At 46.2% G+C, this 19,033-nt stretch overlaps 1 protein-coding gene across 1 annotated transcript in view; it reads left to right on the forward strand.

Annotated features, from left to right (window-relative positions):
• Nucleotides 1-4,341: 4,341 nt before the first annotated feature.
• The window catches only part of TUBGCP3 (tubulin gamma complex component 3), a 164,235-nt gene continuing 149,543 nt past the window's right edge, over nt 4,342-19,033 (forward strand). Inside the window, exons 1-3 of the mRNA XM_077296976.1 lie at nt 4,342-4,906; nt 17,710-17,817; nt 18,930-18,997. Coding sequence (XP_077153091.1) covers nt 4,831-4,906; nt 17,710-17,817; nt 18,930-18,997 — 252 coding nt within the window. The 5' untranslated portion in view covers nt 4,342-4,830. The remainder of the gene's footprint in view (nt 4,907-17,709; nt 17,818-18,929; nt 18,998-19,033) is intronic.

Below are 19,033 nucleotides of genomic sequence, written 5' to 3' on the forward strand. Positions count from 1 at the left end.
GCCGTTTCTCCAGACCTGCGGCGGGCCTTGCAGGAGTTTCAGGCGGATAGACCTGATCGTTGCCCACCTGGTAGACTGTTTGTTCCTGATGATTGGACCAGTAAAGTCATTTCTGAGGTTCATTCTTCTGCGTTGGCAGGTCATCCTGGAATCTTTGGTACCAGGGATTTGGTGGCAAGGTCCTTCTGGTGGCCTTCCCTGTCTCAAGATGTGCGAGGCTTCGTGCAGTCTTGTGACGTTTGTGCTCGGGCCAAGCCTTGTTGTTCTCGGGCTAGTGGATTGTTGTTGCCCTTGCCTATCCCGAAGAGGCCCTGGACGCACATCTCGATGGATTTTATTTCGGATCTTCCTGTTTCTCAGAAGATGTCTGTCATCTGGGTGGTGTGTGATCATTTCTCTAAGATGGTCCATTTGGTTCCCCTGCCTAAGTTGCCTTCTTCTTCCGAGTTGGTTCCTCTGTTTTTTCAAAATGTGGTCCGTTTGCATGGTATTCCGGAGAATATCGTTTCTGACAGAGGTACCCAATTCGTGTCTAGATTTTGGCGAGCATTCTGTGCTAGGATGGGCATAGATTTGTCTTTCTCGTCTGCTTTCCATCCTCAGACTAATGGCCAGACCGAGCGGACGAATCAGACCTTGGAGACATATTTGAGGTGTTTTGTGTCTGCAGATCAGGATGATTGGGTTGCTTTTTTGCCTTTAGCGGAGTTTGCCCTCAATAATCGGGCCAGCTCTGCCACCTTGGTGTCTCCCTTTTTCTGTAATTCGGGGTTTCATCCTCGATTTTCTTCTGGTCAGGTGGAATCTTCGGATTGTCCTGGAGTGGATGCTGTGGTGGAGAGGTTGCATCAGATTTGGGGGCAGGTAGTGGACAATTTGAAGTTGTCCCAGGAGAAGACTCAGCTTTTTGCCAACCGCCGGCGTCGGGTTGGTCCTCGGCTTTGTGTTGGGGACTTGGTGTGGTTGTCTTCTCGTTTTGTCCCTATGAGGGTTTCTTCTCCCAAGTTTAAGCCTCGGTTCATCGGCCCGTACAAGATATTGGAGATTCTTAACCCTGTGTCCTTCCGTTTGGACCTCCCTGCATCTTTTTCTATTCATAATGTTTTTCATCGGTCATTATTGCGCAGGTATGAGGTACCGGTTGTGCCTTCCGTTGAGCCTCCTGCTCCGGTGTTGGTTGAGGGCGAGTTGGAGTACGTTGTGGAAAAAATCTTGGACTCCCGTGTTTCCAGACGGAAACTCCAGTATCTGGTCAAATGGAAGGGATACGGTCAGGAGGATAATTCTTGGGTGACTGCCTCTGATGTTCATGCCTCCGATTTGGTCCGTGCCTTTCATAGGGCTCATCCTGATCGCCCTGGTGGTTCTGGTGAGGGTTCGGTGCCCCCTCCTTGAGGGGGGGGTACTGTTGTGAAATTGGATTTTGGGCTCCCCCGGTGGCCACTGGTGGAATTGAACTGGTGTGCATCATCCTCTCTGTTCACCTGTTTCCATCAGGATGTGGGAGTCGCTATTTAGCCTTGCTCCTCTGTCACTTCCATGCCGGTCAACATTGTAATCAGAAGCCTTTCTGTGCATGTTCCTGCTGCTAGACAACTCCCAGCTAAGTTGGACTTTAGTCCTTGTTTGTTTTTGCATTTTGTTCCAGTTCACAGCTGTAGTTTCGTTTCTGTGTCTGGAAAGCTCTTGTGATCTGAAATTGCCACTCTGATGTTATGAGTTAATACTAGAGTCTTAAAGTAATTTCTGGATGGTGTTTTGATAGGGTTTTCAGCTGACCATGAAAGTGCCCTTTCTGTCTTCCTGCTATCTAGTAAGCGGACCTCAATTTTGCTAAACCTATTTTCATACTACGTTTGTCATTTCATCTAAAATCACCGCCAATATTTGTGGGGGCCTCTGTCTGCCTTTCGGGGAAATTTCTCTAGAGGTGAGCCAGGACTATATTTTCCTCTGCCAGGATTAGTTAGTCCTCCGGCCGGCGCTGGGCGTCTAGGGATAAAACGCAGGCTACGCTACCCGGCTACTGTTAGTTGTGCGGCAGGTTTAGTTCATGGTCAGTTTAGTTTCCATCCTTCCAAGAGCTAGTTCTTATGTTTGCTGGGCTATGTTCTCTTGCCATTGAGAACCATAACACCTAACCATAACCCTAACCCCAACACACCCCTAACCACAACCCTAACCCACCCCTAACCACAAGCCTAACTCTAACCCCAACACACCCCTAACCCTAATCGTAACCCTAATTCCAACCCCAACTCTAATTCCAACCCTAACCCTAAGGCTATGTGCCCAAGTTGTGGATTTGTGTGCGGATTTTTCCGCACCGTTTTTGAAAAATATTTTATTTATTTTATTATTTTCCCTACCTGTGGGGGTGATAAAAGGGGGTTATTTACAATTTTTTTGATTTTGATCACTGTGATAGGTTGTATCACAGTGATCAAAATGTACCGGCATTGAATGAATGAATCTGCCGGCCGGCAGATTTGGCGGGCGCATTGCGCATGCGCCCGCCATTTTGGAAGATGGCAGCGCCCATTGCTGAAGACCGCCAGCACCTGGAGGGACGCCAGGACCTGGGAGGCACAGTAGGGGTGAGATCGGACAGCAGGGGGGGCGGAGGACAGAGGGCGGAGGACAGGACAGAGGGCTAACGGCAGATTGCCGCTGTCAGTCGGTGGCGGGGGTGGATCGGGGTCTCCAGCCATGGCCGATGATATTGCAGCATCGGCCATGGCTGGATTGTAATATTTCAGCAGTTTGACTGGTGAAATATTACAAATTGCTCTGATTGGCTGTTGAAAGTGAAACAGCCAATGAGAGTGATCATAGCCACGTGGGGGCAAAGCCACCCCCCCTGGGCTGAAGTACCACCCCCTGTTCCTGTAGGTCGGGTGAAATTGGAGTTAACCCTTTCACCCAGCCTGCAGGGACGCGATCATTGGCACCGACTTTCATGACGCATACGCTGTGTCACAGGTCGGGAAGGGGTTAAAGATGAACCTTGTTCAGGTCGCCCTTCAAAGACCAGAACATACGTGATATCATAGTGTTTGATCATCATAAAACTATCAACGAATTGGAGGAAATAAGTGTAATTTCCTGGATCCACCCGCGGCTGCTAACATGTTAAATGCCGCTGTCAATCTCTGAGCTTTACAAACCCCATCCATCGGTGCCCGTGTCACATGACCGCAGGTCGCCGATGGGTTGGCATGACAACCCAGGGTCTATAAGAGACCGCTGTGGTTGTCATTTCTGAACTGCTGTGAGCTGTAGTCTTGCTATGTGTAGCACAGGCGATCAAATAATCGCACATTCTGGTCTCCCATGGAGACTATTGAAGCCAGTAAAAAAGTTTTAAAAAAATATTAAAAACATAAAAGTTTAAATCATCCACCATTCAAAATAAAACAATTAAAATTCATAAATACACATATTTGGCATTGCTGTGTTCAGAAACGTCTGATTTATCAATATATAAAAAACGATTACTCCTATCGGTAAACAGTGTAATGAAAACAAAAAAACCTGCAAAATTAGTTTTTTGGTCACCATCACATTGCATTAAAATCATAATGCAATAACGGACGATCAAAAGATCGTATCTGCACCAAAATGGTATCAATAAAACATCAGCTCGGGGCGCAAAAAATAAGCCCTCACCTGACCCTGAATAATGGAGGTTTTTTTTTTTCTTTACAATCTTTGGATATTTTTTTCACCACTTAAGTAAAAAAGAACCCATACCTTTGGGATCTATGAACTCGTAACGACCTGGGGAATCATAATCACAGGTCAGTTTTAGCATTTAGTCAACATGGTAAAAACACAAAAAACAATTGTGGGATTGCACTTGTGTTTTGCAATTTCTCCGCACTTAGATTTTTTGCCCGTTTTCTAGTACACGATATAGTAAAACCAATGGTGTCATTCAAAAGTACAACTCGTCCCGCAAAGTACAAGCCCTCACATGGCCATATTGACGGAAAATAACAGCGTGAGGCTATGTGCACACGTCAGGATTTTGTCAGGCTTTTTCCTCAGGTTTTGTAGCCAAAACCAGGAGTGGAACAATTAGAGGAAAAGTATAATAGAAACATATGCTCCACTTCTGCATTTATCACCCACTCCTGGTTTTGGCTACAAAACCTGAGGAAAAAGCCTGACAAAATCCTAACATGTGCACATAGCCTTATGGCTCTGGGAAGAAAAAAACGGAAAAGCAAAAAAACCAAGGTCACGAAGGGGTTAAAAGCCACATGTGAAGGAAAAATCCACAAAAAGTTTTTTTTTTTTTTTTACAAACATTAAAAAAGGCGCAAATAAGTGAGAAGTGTGAAAATATAAGCCAAGAAAGCCATAGAGGTAGAGTGCCCACAGCATCAGCCTCAGTCAGGCCCATGAAAGTCTCACTGTCCAGGCAGCTTCACAGTCAGTCAGTGCCCCCAAGCCCCTCACAGTAGGTCCTGCTCCGCTTGCCCCCACCAGCCTCCTGCTATCAGGCTATCTAGCCCTCAGGATTACTAGCGCTGAGCTCCCTGGAGATGCCTGTCACCTACAGCGCCGCGTCCTGAGCACGGGGCTGCACACACCACGGCCAGAAAGGAGAGCGGAACCATAATGCGGTGCAGGGGGAGCACATTCCCGGGGCACAGCTCTTGTCCCCGCCGCTGCTGTCACCACAAACAGAGCGGCGCATTGTGGGAACTGACAGCGGCTTTCGGCGGGTTTTGTTAAAATGGCGTCTATACAGTGACCGTTAACGGGACAGCTCTGTGAAAACTACAACCCCTGGAGGAAATACAGTAGCGGGCGGACCTCAGCATGGCTACCCCGGACCAGAAGTCACCGAACGTTCTGCTGCAGAACCTCTGCTGCAGGATACTTGGCAAGGGGGAAGGTAATGCGGGCCGTACCATGTTCATTCTCCGCTCCTTGTATTTGTCACCCTCTTGTTCTGTAATTTGTCTGCCTGATCAGTCAGTGAGCAGGGCACCGTGAGCTGTCAGGTGTATCCGGGGTCAGTCAGTGAGCAGGGCACCATGAGCTGTCAGGTATATCCGGGATCAGTCAGTGAGCAGGGCACCGTGAGCTGTCAGGTGTATCCGGGATCAGTCAGTGAGCAGGGCACCATGAGCTGTCAGGTGTATCCGGGGTCAGTCAGTGAGCAGGGCACCATGAGCTGTCGGGTGTATCCGGGGTCAGTCAGTGAGCAGGGCACCATGAGCTGTCAGGTGTATCCGGGATCAGTCAGTGAGCAGGGCACCATGAGCTGTCAGGTGTATCCGGGGTCAGTCAGTGAGCAGGGCACCATGAGCTGTCAGGTGTATCCGGGGTCAGTCAGTAAGCAGGGCACCATGAGCTGTCAGGTGTATCCGGGATCAGTCAGTGAGCAGGGCACCATGAGCTGTCAGGTGTATCCGGGATCAGTCAGTAAGCAGGGCACCATGAGCTGTCAGGTGTATCCGGGATCAGTCAGTAGGCAGGGCACCATGAGCTGTCAGGTGTATCCGGGATCAGTCAGTAAGCAGGGCACCATGAGCTGTCAGGTGTATCCGGGATCAGTCAGTAAGCAGGGCACCATGAGCTGTCAGGTGTATCCGGGGTCAGTCAGTGAGCAGGGCACCATGAGCTGTCAGGTGTATCCGGGGTCAGTCAGTAAGCAGGGCACCATGAGCTGTCAGGTGTATCCGGGATCAGTCAGTGAGCAGGGCACCATGAGCTGTCAGGTGTATCCGGGATCAGTCAGTAAGCAGGGCACCATGAGCTGTCAGGTGTATCCGGGATCAGTCAGTAGGCAGGGCACCATGAGCTGTCAGGTGTATCCGGGATCAGTCAGTAAGCAGGGCACCATGAGCTGTCAGGTGTATCCGGGATCAGTCAGTAAGCAGGGCACCATGAGCTGTCAGGTGTATCCGGGATCAGTCAGTAAGCAGGGCACCATGAGCTGTCAGGTGTATCCGGGATCAGTCAGTAAGCAGGGCACCATGAGCTGTCAGGTGTATCCGGGATCAGTCAGTAGGCAGGGCACCATGAGCTGTCAGGTGTATCCGGGATCAGTCAGTAAGCAGGGCACCATGAGCTGTCAGGTGTATCCGGGATCAGTCAGTAGGCAGGGCACCATGAGCTGTCAGGTGTATCCGGGATCAGTCAGTAAGCAGGGCACCATGAGCTGTCAGGTGTATCCGGGATCAGTCAGTAAGCAGGGCACCATGAGCTGTCAGGTGTATCCGGGATCAGTCAGTAAGCAGGGCACCATGAGCTGTCAGGTGTATCCTGGATCAGTCAGTGAGCAGGGCACCATGAGCTGTCTGGTGTATCCGGGATCAGTCAGTGAGCAGGGCACCATGAGCTGTCGGGTGTATCCGGGATCAGTCAGTAAGCAGGGCACCATGATCTGTCGGGTGTATCCGGGATCAGTCAGTAAGCAGGGCACCATGAGCTGTCGGGTGTATCCTGGATCAGTCAGTGAGCAGGGCACCATGAGCTGTCTGGTGTATCCGGGATCAGTCAGTAAGCAGGGCACCATGAGCTGTCGGGTGTATCCGGGATCAGTCAGTAAGCAGGGAACCATGAGCTGTCGGGTGTATCCGGGATCAGTCAGTGAGCAGGGCACCATGAGCTGTCAGGTGTATCTGGGATCAGTCAGTAAGCAGGGCACCATGAGCTGTCGGGTGTATCCGGGATCAGTCAGTAAGCAGGGCATAACCCTTCAGAGGATGCATAACATAGTGGTGTGTTGTAGCTTGTGATGTCTCCTGTCAGCAGGTCAGTTACTGTGTCCCTCCATCCATCCAAGCTGTGAGGATTGTGGTCACTTCTGTATATAACGGGTCCCCAATTTTTTTTCACCTTGAGAACCACATTAAACTACTGACAGATGGTCGTGAGTAGAGATGAGTGAATATGTTTGGGTTCCCTGTGATTCTGCGAGCTATAGCGCTTACCCAATAAGCTGCAGAGGGAACCCGGCATCCTGGATCGCTCCGGCTGTTCGGCTCCACAGCTCCATGTGTCGCGGCCGTGTGACAGTTACAACACATGCATGGAGAGCCTGTAGAGCCACATCCAGCCTCCACCCCCGCAATAATTCCACACTGAGCCCACCATGACCTGTGTGATGATACCCAAAACAAAAAGACTTTGTGCTCCCCTCCCCCTACAGCGGCAGTATACTTACATCCGAGGACTCCCACTGGAAGCCCATTAGGTATTCCCATGTCATGCACACTCGTCTCACTATTGTGTCCAGCTTACAATGTTATTTCTCTCCCCCATCTACCCTGCCATTGTATGCACATCCAGATCTGCTCTTCTGTGCAGGGCTACTCACAAAAGTCACCATCTAATAATCTTGCAGTCACCTGCATTTCCATCAGTACCATAAGATGTTGGGGCCGGGTATGTGCAGACACAGCAGTTGCCCACTATTATGTGGTCACTAGATGGTGGCCCGATTCTAATGCATTGGGTATTCTAGAATATGTGTGTAGTTTACAGCCACGTAGTATATTGCCCAGCCACTTAGTATATAGCACAGACACGTAGTATATAGCACAGACACCTAGTATATAGCACAGAGACGTAGTATATAACCCAGGTCACGTAGTATAGAGCACATCGATGTAGTATATTGCCCAGCCACGTAATATATAGCAGAGCCCATATAGAATATAACACAGCACACGCAGTATGTAACACAGCCCACGTAGTATATAGCAATGTGGGCACCGTCCGGTGGCAAAATGGCCGCTCCTCACTCCCCACAGTCAGTGCCTGCAGTCTATACTCCCCCCCCCCCACCCCCCACCCCCAGCCCCCTCCCCTCAAGTCAGCGCTCACACAGGGTTAATGCAGCGTTATCGGACCGCGTTATGCCACGGTGTAACGCACTCCGTTAACGCTGCTATTAAAGGGAACCTATCACCCCGTTTTTTAAAGATTAGATAAAAATAGTGTGAAATAGGGGCAGAGCTGGGCTTTACATTAGTGCCTTTTTGTTGCCTTTATTCCCCCGTTAGGCTGCCGAAATACCTGTGTGAAGTGGCCGTTTTGTCCTGTCACTCAAGTTGGTCAGGTCGGATGGGCGTGGTTACAGTGCTTTTTTTCCCTCAGAAACCTGCTCATCATTACGTTGGTGGCGTAGTGGTGTGCGCATGTCCAAAGCGAAGATCCACTGCCCAGGAGATTCAAAACAGCGCGGGCTTCGCTATTCGCCGTTTACCGGTGGGCGCGGCCATCTTTCCTGTGGCCGCGCGTGCGCAGATGGAGCGCTCTGCTGCCCGGGCTTCAGGAAAATGGCCGCGGGATTCCGCGCGTGCGCAGATGGAGATCGCGGCGGCCATTTTCCTGAAGCCCGGGCAGCAGAGTGCTCCATCTGCGCACGCGCGGCCACAGGAAAGATGGCCGCGCCCACCGGTAAACGGCGAATAGCGAAGCCCGCGCTGTTTTGAATCTCCTGGGCAGTGGATCTTCGCTTTGGACATGCGCACACCACTACGCCACCAACGTAATGATGAGCAGGTTTCTGAGGGAAAAAAAGCACTGTAACCACGCCCATCCGACCTGACCAACTTGAGTGACAGGACAAAACGGCCACTTCACACAGGTATTTCGGCAGCCTAACGGGGGAATAAAGGCAACAAAAAGGCACTAATGTAAAGCCCAGCTCTGCCCCTATTTCACACTATTTTTATCTAATCTTTAAAAAACGGGGTGATAGGTTCCCTTTAACCCTGTGTGACCAACTTTTTACTATTGTTGCTGTCTATGCGGCATCAATAGTAAAAAGATCTAATCTTAAAAATAATTTAAAAAATTAAAAATCATTATATACTCACCTTCCAAGTGGCCCTGGATCCAGCCGAGGCCTTTCCCGCTCCTCGTGACGTTCCGGTGACCGGTCCATGCATTGCGGTCTCGCGAGATGATGACGTAGCAGTCTCGCGAGACCGCAATGCACTCTTGGGACTGGAGCGTTGCGAGGAGCATCGGTAAATGCCTTGGCTGGATCCCGGGGCTCCGGAAGATGAGTATACACTGTGTTCCAAATTATTATGCAAATAATATTTCCTCATATTTTCTCTAAATTACCTATCTGAATTGCAGTCATTGTTATTTTCCTGTCATCTTCTATTCTAGTATAATTGCAATGTTTTGGAACAAACTGCCTATGAAAACTGTCTTTAAAAAAAAAATAAAATAAACACTCAAAATGCATGTTCCAAATTATTATGCACAGCAGAGTTTTCAACTTTTTTTTTTTATTTTGAACAAAAAAATGGTCAATTGTGAAGTTATAAGCATTATCAGCTTATTACAAAATGAAATCACAGTTTTCAAGTGAAAACTTTATTCTAGGTGATGTTACATTTGCACATAGGACCCCTTGTTCGAAAGAAGCTTCTGAACTCTCTCGTCCATTGAATTTATCAGTTTTTGGATGGTTTCTGCTTCAATTGTTTTGCATGTGGACAGAAGACCCTCCCAGAGCTGTTGCTTAGATGTGAACTGCCTCCCGCCATCATAGACACTCCTTTTGATGATGCTCCAGAGGTTCTCAATGGGGTTGAGGTCAGGGGATGATGGTGGCCACACCATAAGTTTGTCCTCTTTTATGCCCATAGCAGCCAGAGATGCAGATGTGTTTTTTGCAGCTTGAGACTGTGCATTATCATGCATGAAAATGGTCTTGCTGCGGAAAGCACGGTTCTTCCTCTTGAACCATGGCAGGAAGTGTTGTTTTAGAAACTCCACATAGATTATGGAGTTCATCTTTACCCCTTCAGGGAACATAAAGAGGCCGACAATCTCTCCCCATGATTCCAGCCCAAAACATTACTCCACCTCCTCCTTGTTGGCGCCTTAGCCGTGTTTTCATGGGGTGTCCATCAACCAGCCATCCTCCACTCCATCCATCTGGACCATCGAGCGTTGCACGGCACTCATCGGTGAACCAGACAGTTTGGAAGTCAGTCTTCATGTATTGTTTGGCCCACTGGAGCCGTTTCTGCTTGTTGCAGTGGATAGAGGTGGTTGACAGGATGGCTTATGCACAGCTGCAAACCTCTGAAGGACCCTGCATCTTGTTCTGGGGACGTTGGAGGCACCAGCAGTTTCAAAAACTTGTCTGCTGCTATGACAAGGCATTTTTGCAGCTGCTCTTTTAACCTTACGCAATTGCCTGTTGGAACGAGTCCTCAATTTTTCCTTATCAGCACGCACACGTGTGCGCTGGGAATCAGCTACATACCTCTTGATTGTGCGATGATGATGATGAAGTGTCTTGGCAATGTTGATTGTAGTCATGCCTTGACCTAAATACTCCACAATTTGTTGCTTCTCAGCAGCCGACACATCCTTTTTCTTTCCCATTTTGGCAAAAAATGTAGGCTGCTTAATAATGTGGAACAGCCTTCTCAAGTAGTCTTGCCTTTATTTGGACACACCGGCCAAACTAATTTGCACAGGTATCTGCAATTGCTTTCAGTGATATAAAGAGCCCTGACACACATCACCATCAATGAGTTTAAATGACAAGCAAAAAAATTCTAACCTTATCACTCCTAAACTCTTTGTGCATAATAATTTGGAACACAGTGTATAACTATTTTTTATTTTAATTCTTTTTTTTAACAGGGATATGGTGCCCACATTGCTATATACTACTTGGGCTGTGTCACCTACTGCGTGGGCTGTGTTATATACTACATCTCTGTGCTATATACTATATGGGCTGTGCTATATACTTCTTGGCTGTGGTATATATTACGTGGCTGGGCAATATACTACATCGCTATGCTCTATACTACGTGGCCTAGGTTATATACTGTATGGGCAGTGTTATATACTACGTCTCTGTGATATACTACGTGGCTGTGCTATATACTACGTGTGCTGCGCTATATACTACGTGGCTGTAAACTACATACATATTCTAGAATACCCGATAGGTTAGAATCGGGCCACCATCTAGTTTTAAATAAAAATCTGCAGCACGAATGAGTCCTGTCACTGCCCTAGTTTTAATGGCACCAGCTCCTGATCAGATCAGCACACAGAGCTGTGGACTTGGCTAGTCTGAGAAAAGGAACATTCGTCTCAATAGGACAACCACTCCGGTGAAAAGGTCATGGTTGGATCTGGCTTCTATATACATTTATTTTTAAAGATTTTTCATGAAGTCACTGTTTACCTCGTGCCATGTTAAGGATACCTATACCTCAGCAACGCTGCTTTACGGCACTGAGAAATAATGGTATAGCGCCCCCCAGCATTGGAAAATCTCAGGAGTCTCGGCTAATGGGGGTAGGCGAGACCCCAGAGAACATGATTCGGGTCGGTTTTTTACTGTCCCCCGTTGTGTGATCGCCGTTATTCACTGAATAACTTCAATCGCAAAAAAAAAAAAAATGTGTCTGATTTCCAATTAACTTCTCTCTCCTTTGATATGATCTAGCACATCAGAGTAGAGAGAAATGGAGTCCCCCCAAGCCCCCCTGGTACCTCTGCCGTTGCCCGGACCCTCCGGCTCTGTCCCCCGGTACTTCACGTCATCTTCCCAGAAGAAAATGGCTGGCGCATGCGCAGTGCGCCCGCCGAGATCTGTCGGTTGTTACCCGGCAACAGTAGGAGATTTTTCCTATTGGTACAGTTTGATCACTCTGATAGACCCTATCACAGTGATCAAAATAAAAAAAGGTAAATCAAACCCTCAGTTATCACCCCCTTAGTTAGGTAAAAATAATGAAATAAAAATATTTTTTTCGTTGGGACTAGGGTTAGAGTGGGGCTAGGATTAGGGTTAGGGTTGATATTAACCCCTTCACCCCCAAGGGTGGTTTGCACGTTCTGGACCGGGCCAATTTTTACAATTCTGACCACTGTCCCTTTATGAGGTTATAACTCTGAAACGCTTCAACGGATCCCGGTGATTCTGACACTGTTTTCTCGTGACATATTGTACTTCATGATAGTGGTAAAATTTCTTTGATATTACCTGTGTTTATTTGTGAAAAAAACGGAAATTTGGCGAAAATTTAGAAAATTTTGCAATTTTCCAACTTTGAATTTTTATGCAATTAAATCACAGTGATATGTCACACAAAATACTTAATAAGTAACATTTCCCACATGTCTACTTTACATCAGCACAATTTTGGAACCAACATTTTTTTTTTGTTAGGGAGTTATAAGGGTTAAAATTTGACCAGCAATTTCTCATTTTCACAACACCATTTTTTTTTAGGGACCACATCTCATTTGAAGTCATTTTGAGGGGTCTATATGATAGAAAATACCCAAGTGTGACACCATTCTAAAAACTGCACCCCTCAAGGTGCTCAAAACCACATTCATGAAGTTTATTAACCCTTAAGGTGTTTCAGAGGAATTTTTGGAATGTTTAAATAAAAATTAGCATTTAACTTTTTTTTCACACAAAATTTACTTCAGCTCCAATTTGTTTTATTTTACCAAGGGTAACAGGAGAAAATGGACCCCAAAAGATGTTGTACAATTTGTCCTGAGTACGCCGATACCCCATATGTGGGGGTAAACCACTGTTTGGGCGCATGACAGAGCTCGGAAGCGAAGGAGCGCCATTTGACTTTTCAATGCAAAATTGACTGGAATGGAGATGGGACGCCATGTTGCGTTTGGAGAGCCACTGTTGTGCCTAAACATTGAAACCCCCCCCACAAGTGACACCATTTTGGAAAGTAGACCCCCTAAGGAACTTATCTAGAGGTGTAGTGAGCACTTTGACCCACCAACTGCTTCACAGAAGTTTATAATGCAGAGCCGTAAAAATAAAACAAACATTTTTTTCCCACAAAAATTATTTTTTAGCCCCCAGTTTTGTATTTTCCCAAGGGTAACGGGAGAAATTGGACCCCAAAAGTTGTTGTCCAATTTGTCTTGAGTACGCTGATACCCCATATGTGGAGGGGAACCACCGTTTGGGCGCATGGGAGGGCTCGGAAGGGAAGGAGCGCCATTTTGAATGCAGACGTAGATGGAATGGTCTGCAGGCGTCACATTGCGTTTGCAGAGCCCTAATGTACCTAAACAGTAAAAAAAACCACAAGTGACACCATTTTGGAAAGTAGACCCCCTAAGCAACTCATCTAGATGTGTTGTGAGAGTTTTGAACCCTCAAGTGTTTCACTACAGTTTATAACGCATAGCCGTGAAAAAAAAATAAAAAAATAAAAATCCCCCCAAAATTATTTTTTAGCCCCCAGTTTTGTATTTTCCCAAGGGTAACAGGAGAAATTGGACCCAAAAAGTTGTTGTCCAATGTGTTCCGATTATTCTGATACCCCATATGTTGGGGTAAACCCCTGTTTGGGCACACGGGAGAGCTCTGAAGGGAAGGAGCACTGTTTTACTTTTTCAACGCAGAATTGGCTGAAATTGAGATCGGACGCCATGTCGCGTTTGGAGAGCCCCTGATGTGCCTAAACAGTGGAAAGCCCCCAATTATAACTGAAACCCTAATCCAAACACACCCCTAATCCCAACCTTATTCCCAACCGTAGATGTAATCCAAACCCTAACTTTAGCCCCAACCCTAACCCTAACTTTAGCCCCAACCCTAACTGTAGCCCTAGCCCTAACCCTAGCCCTAACCCTAGCCCTAACCCTAGCCCTAACCCTAGCCCTAGCCCTAACCCTAGCCCTAACCCTAGCCCTAACCCTAGCCCTAGCCCTAACCCTAGCCCTAACCCTAGCCCTAGCCCTAACCCTAGCCCTAGCCCTAACCCTAGCTCTAGCCCTAACCCTAATGGTAAAATGGAAATAAATACATTTTTTAAAATTTTTTATTTTTCCCTAACTAAGGGGGTGATGAAGGGGGGTTTGATTTACTTTTATAGCGGGTTTTTTAGCGGATTTTTATGATTGGCAGCTGTCACACACTGAAAGAAGCTTTTTATTGCAAAAAATATTTTTTGCGTTAACACATTTTGAGAGCTATAATTTTTCCATATTTGAGTCCACAGAGTCATGTGAGGTCTTGTTTTTTGCGGAACGAGTTGACGTTTTTATTGGTAACATGCTCGGGCACGGGAGATTTTTTGATTGCTTTTTATTCCGAGTTTTGTGAGGCAGAATGACCAAAAACCAGCTATTCATGAATTTCTTTTGGGGGAGGCGTTTATACCGTTCCGCGTTTGGTAAAATTGATAAAGCAGTTTTATTCTTCGGGTCAGTACGATTACAGCGATACCTCATTTATATCATTGTTTTTATGTTTTGGCGCTTTTATACGATATAAATTATTTTGTAAAAAAAATAATTATTTTGGCATCGCTTTATTCTGAGGACTATAACTTTTTTATTTTTTCACTGATGATGCTTTATGGCGGCTCGTTTTTTGCGGGACAAGATGACATTTTCAGCGGTACCATCGTTATTTATATCTGTCTTTTTGATCGCGTGTTATTCTACTTTTTGTTTGGCGATATGAGAATAAAGCGTTGTTTTTAGCCTCGTTTTTTTTTTTTTTTTTTTTTTTTTACGGTGTTCACTGAAGGGGTTAACTAGTGATATAGTTTTATAGGTGGGGTCGTTACGGACGCGGCGATACTAAATATGTGTACTTTTGTTTGATTTTTTTAAATTTAGATAAAGGAATGTATTTATGGGAATAATATATATATATATATATTTTTTTTTCTTTATTTAGGATTTTTTTTTTCTTTTTTTTTTTTTTACACATGTGGGAATTTTTTTTTTTTACTTTGTCCCAGGGGGGGACATTACAGATCGGTGATCTGACAGTGTGCACAGCACTCTGTCAGATCACCGATCTCACTTACAGCCGTGCAGGCTTACAAGCACCTGCACGGCACCCGGAAGTAATCCCTGCAGGACCGGATGCAGCCCCGCGGCCATTTTGGATCCGGGGCCTGCAGGGATAGGAGGTAGGAGACCCTCGCAGCAACGCGATCACATCGCGTTGCTCCGGGGGTCTCAGGGAAGCCCGCAGGAAGCCCCCTCCCTGCGCGATGCTTCCCTGTACCGCCGGCACACCGCGATCATGTTTGATCGCGGTGTGCCGGGGGTTAATGTGCCGGGGGCGGTCCGTGACCGCTCCTGGCACATAGTGCCGGATGTCAGCTGCGATAGGCAGCTGACACCCGGCCGCGATTGGCCGCGCTCCCCCCGTGAGCGCGGCCGATCGTGCTGGATGTACTATTCCGTCCTTGAGAATTAGGGCCCACCCCACATGGACGGAATAGTACGTCCAATGGCAGAAAGGGGTTAAGCTAAGGGGTGTGTTGGGGTTAGGGTTGGGATTAGGGTTAGGGGTGTGTTGGATGTTAGGGCTGTGTTAGGATTGGAGTTAGAATTGAGGGGACGGGGAGGTGGGTTCCACTGTTTAGGCACATCGGGGGGTCTCCAAATGTGACATAGCACCCGCCATTGATTCCAGCCAATTTTGCGTTCAGAAGTCAAATGGTGCTCCTTCCCTTTTGAGCCCTGTCATGCGCTCAAACAGTGGCTTTCCCCCACATACAGGATATCGGCATACTCAGGAGAAATTGCACATCAAATTGTGTGCTCCATATTCTCCTGATACACTTGTGAAAATTAAAAAAGTTTGGTTCCAAAGTAAATTTTTTGTGAAAAAAAAAAAAAATGTTCATTTTTTCCTTCCACTTTGCTTTAGTTCTCATGAAGCACCTGAAGGGTTAATAAACTTCTTGAATGTGGTTTTGCGCACCTTGAGGTTTGTAGTTTTTAGAATGGTGTCACTTTTGGGCATTTTTGTTATATTGACCCCCCCAACTCACTTCAAATGTGAGATGGTCCCTAAAAAAAAATGGTTTTGTAAATTTTGTTGGAAAAATGAGAAATTGCTAGTCAACTTTTAACCCGTATAATGTCATAACAAAAAAAAAAATTGTTTCCAAAATTGTTCTGATGTAAAGTAGACATGTGGGAAATGTTATTTATAAACTATTTTGTGTGACATAACTCTGTGATTTAAGGGTAAAAAAATTAAAAGTTTGAAAATTGCCAAATTTTGAAAATTTTTGCCAAATTTTCATTTTTTTTCTTAAATACATGCTAGTTATATAGAACAAATTTTACCACTAACATGAAGTACAATGTGTCACAAAAGAACATTCTCAGAATCGGTGGGATCTATTGAAGCGTTCAAGAGCTATATCCTCAAAGTGACAGTGGTCAGAATTGTAAAAATTGGCTCGGTCACTAAGGGGTTAATACAGTTCCATTTTTCATGCTGAGGTTTTCCCGTGTGGACACCCTGCAGCAGACAGGTAGACCGGTCAGAGGTGGGGCGGAGATGGTTTGTTCTCTGTGTGCTTTCAGTGTTATATACAGTACAGACCTTCATTTTGTCATCTTTGTGTTTCCTGTCTGACTTCTGGCAGCTGTATGGTTAATGTTCCTCCCGATGTGTTGTGTCCTATTAGCACCATGCGTCTGAATGTTTGGTGCTTTATGTGCAGCACAGGTAACTGTTAGGCTCTCATAGTTTCTATGTCCAGTCCTTTTCTGGTCCTCTAATAAAGGATGCATCCATTTGTGTCCTCTATCCGCCCTACCTTACCGCACATAGGCCATGTATTGTGAGATGTGTGTCCAGGAATACAACTTTTCATATTTCTGCGCACAGGTCAGTAACCGATTGCAGCTATTGTGAAACCACAACTCCCAGCATGCCCTCCCACCCATAGGCTGTCAGGTCAGCAACAGGTGTCAGCTGCATAGGTCAGTAACCAATTGCAGCTATTGTGATACCACAACTCCCAGCATGCCCTCCCACCCATAGGCCGTCAGGCGTCAGTGCTGCAGGTTGCTGATCCGTGCTGTTTTCTCTCTTCTGGAGGAGAACTTTTGATTGCTTCCCAAGAAGCAATAGGTTAGAATATCAAGAGAAACACGTCAGATTTTGAGCTTTCATGACTTTCACTATTGTGTGTTTTCGGCACTTGCTGCGCCCTATTCACAAGGGGTGTGGATTTACTCAAAGGTAACATGGCCTAACATGTCATTGTGAACTCAGAATTGCATCGAACTTTGGCATAAATTGCTGGCGCAGAGTAAAAGAAACCTAATAGATGTTATCAGATTAGACCGATTAGTTCCCACTGCCAGGTGCTGCGGATCGGCTCCTATTCAAATAGAAGGATCTGACTTGCAGTACCCGGCGGGGCCGCTGAACAGTATCGGAGCTCTGCTGTTCTGCTCTGTGCACAGTCTGTATCCGGCCTCTGTCTCCCATCGATCTGATATCATTGACCATCATCACTACCAGAGTGGTGGAATACCCTTTTAGTGCTGAAGAACAGAATGCTGGAACAGAAATAGTGAAAATATTTACATCACATTTTTTTGTTATGTTAGAAAGTCCCAGAAACCAAAAGATGGGCAACCCAACCAAAAACAATCCTACATATGTCATTATAAATAGTGTCCTAGATGTGGGGCGAAACGGTGACTGTGCTTGGGAAGATTAGGCTGCAAACATCCAGTAAGATGGTGGAGTCGTTAGTGATGCATCTTCTCCGCAGGCTCTGTATGGTGGGTGTTACATAGCTGGCTACCTGCTCTTGTGTGACCACTATATAATGTGTGGCATGTGCTCTCTTCCCTAGGGGTGAAATATCATGTTTAGTCTTTTCTTACTTTCACAATAAAGCAGATCTTTTCTCCCCTTCCCCACAGCCGATGTCGCCCAGCAGTTCCAGTACGCCGTGCGTGTAATTGGCAGTAATTTTGCTCCAACTGTTGAACGGGATGAATTTCTTGTTGCTGAAAAGATTAAAAAAGAATGTAAGTGTGACTTCTGCTCCTAGGTAATGGGTACTAATGGGTAGTTTCGCTGTAGGGCCACCTCATGGCATCACCCAAAGATAAGATGATCCATGGAGAGGCTTTATTTATTCTAGGAAGGGATTTTTATCATGTGGCAACTTCTTTTTAAAGGGTATATATCACCAGGTTTTCTCTACCCCATCCTGATTTAGGGGCAGAGATTCTGATTCCAGCCATGTGTCACTTACTGGGCGCTTGCTGCAGTTTTGATTAAAATTCCTATTTTATCTACTGTAGATTTGCTAGTTCTGTGAATGCTGAGCCCTGTATAACCCGCTTACACCACTGGCTGACCGCTTTCTGCCATCGCACAGTGTGCACAAACGCTGCCAATTAGTTGTAGGGGCGGGTTATGCAGGACTCATAGATATGGAGGGCTACATTACAGCAGGTTTACTAGTCCTCTAGTCGTAATCTGCTGGTAAAACACTGACTTTGTCAAAATGACAGCAAGTAGCTGAAATCATTGCATTTTGCTGCTCTCAGATTAGGTGTCAAAACCTTGGTGATAGATTCCCTTTATGTGCGATGGAATGAAATGCACTAATTTTATTTAAAGACGTTTGTCGCTTACTATGTATGGTGCATTTGGTACTGTCTAAAAATCAGAAAAGGCAGCAGCATTAGAAGATTGGCACATGCATTCATGTCTCACAGTTTTTGTTGCGATTTATGCCCACAATTGTCCCAAAGCAGTTGATACTGCCCCATCTCCTTTATATGTTTGCTCCATTAGTAAAGTGATTTTCAGTTCTCGGCAATGATCGTTTCCTATAAATCAGTGATGGCTACATACGTGGCTGTGTCACTGACATACCGTGCTGCACCATTGAGGCTGGGCACCAATGTGCAGAGCCAAGTAATCCCTCCTCTAGTGACTGTAATATGGGATCCGAGTATTAGTCAGTTACACACCTGCATATATCATTCCCCCCCAGAATCCCATAAGACGGTGCAATGGTTGCTCAGATTCAGTTTTCTGCAGTGACAGAGGGGTTCATGTGAAACGTTTATTTGCTCACTTAGGTCTTTGATACATTTGTCTGGGTAAATGCTTTGTTTTTTTGTAGTTGTGAGGCAGAGAAGAGAAGCAGACGGCGCTCTGTTTTCTGAGCTTCACCGGAAACTCCAGTCTCAGGTATGTGTTGGACATGGTGTGGGCAAAACATAACTG

Source organism: Ranitomeya variabilis, chromosome 3 (assembly GCF_051348905.1).
Source record: "Ranitomeya variabilis isolate aRanVar5 chromosome 3, aRanVar5.hap1, whole genome shotgun sequence".
In the NCBI taxonomy this organism is placed as follows: Eukaryota; Metazoa; Chordata; class Amphibia; order Anura; family Dendrobatidae; genus Ranitomeya; species Ranitomeya variabilis.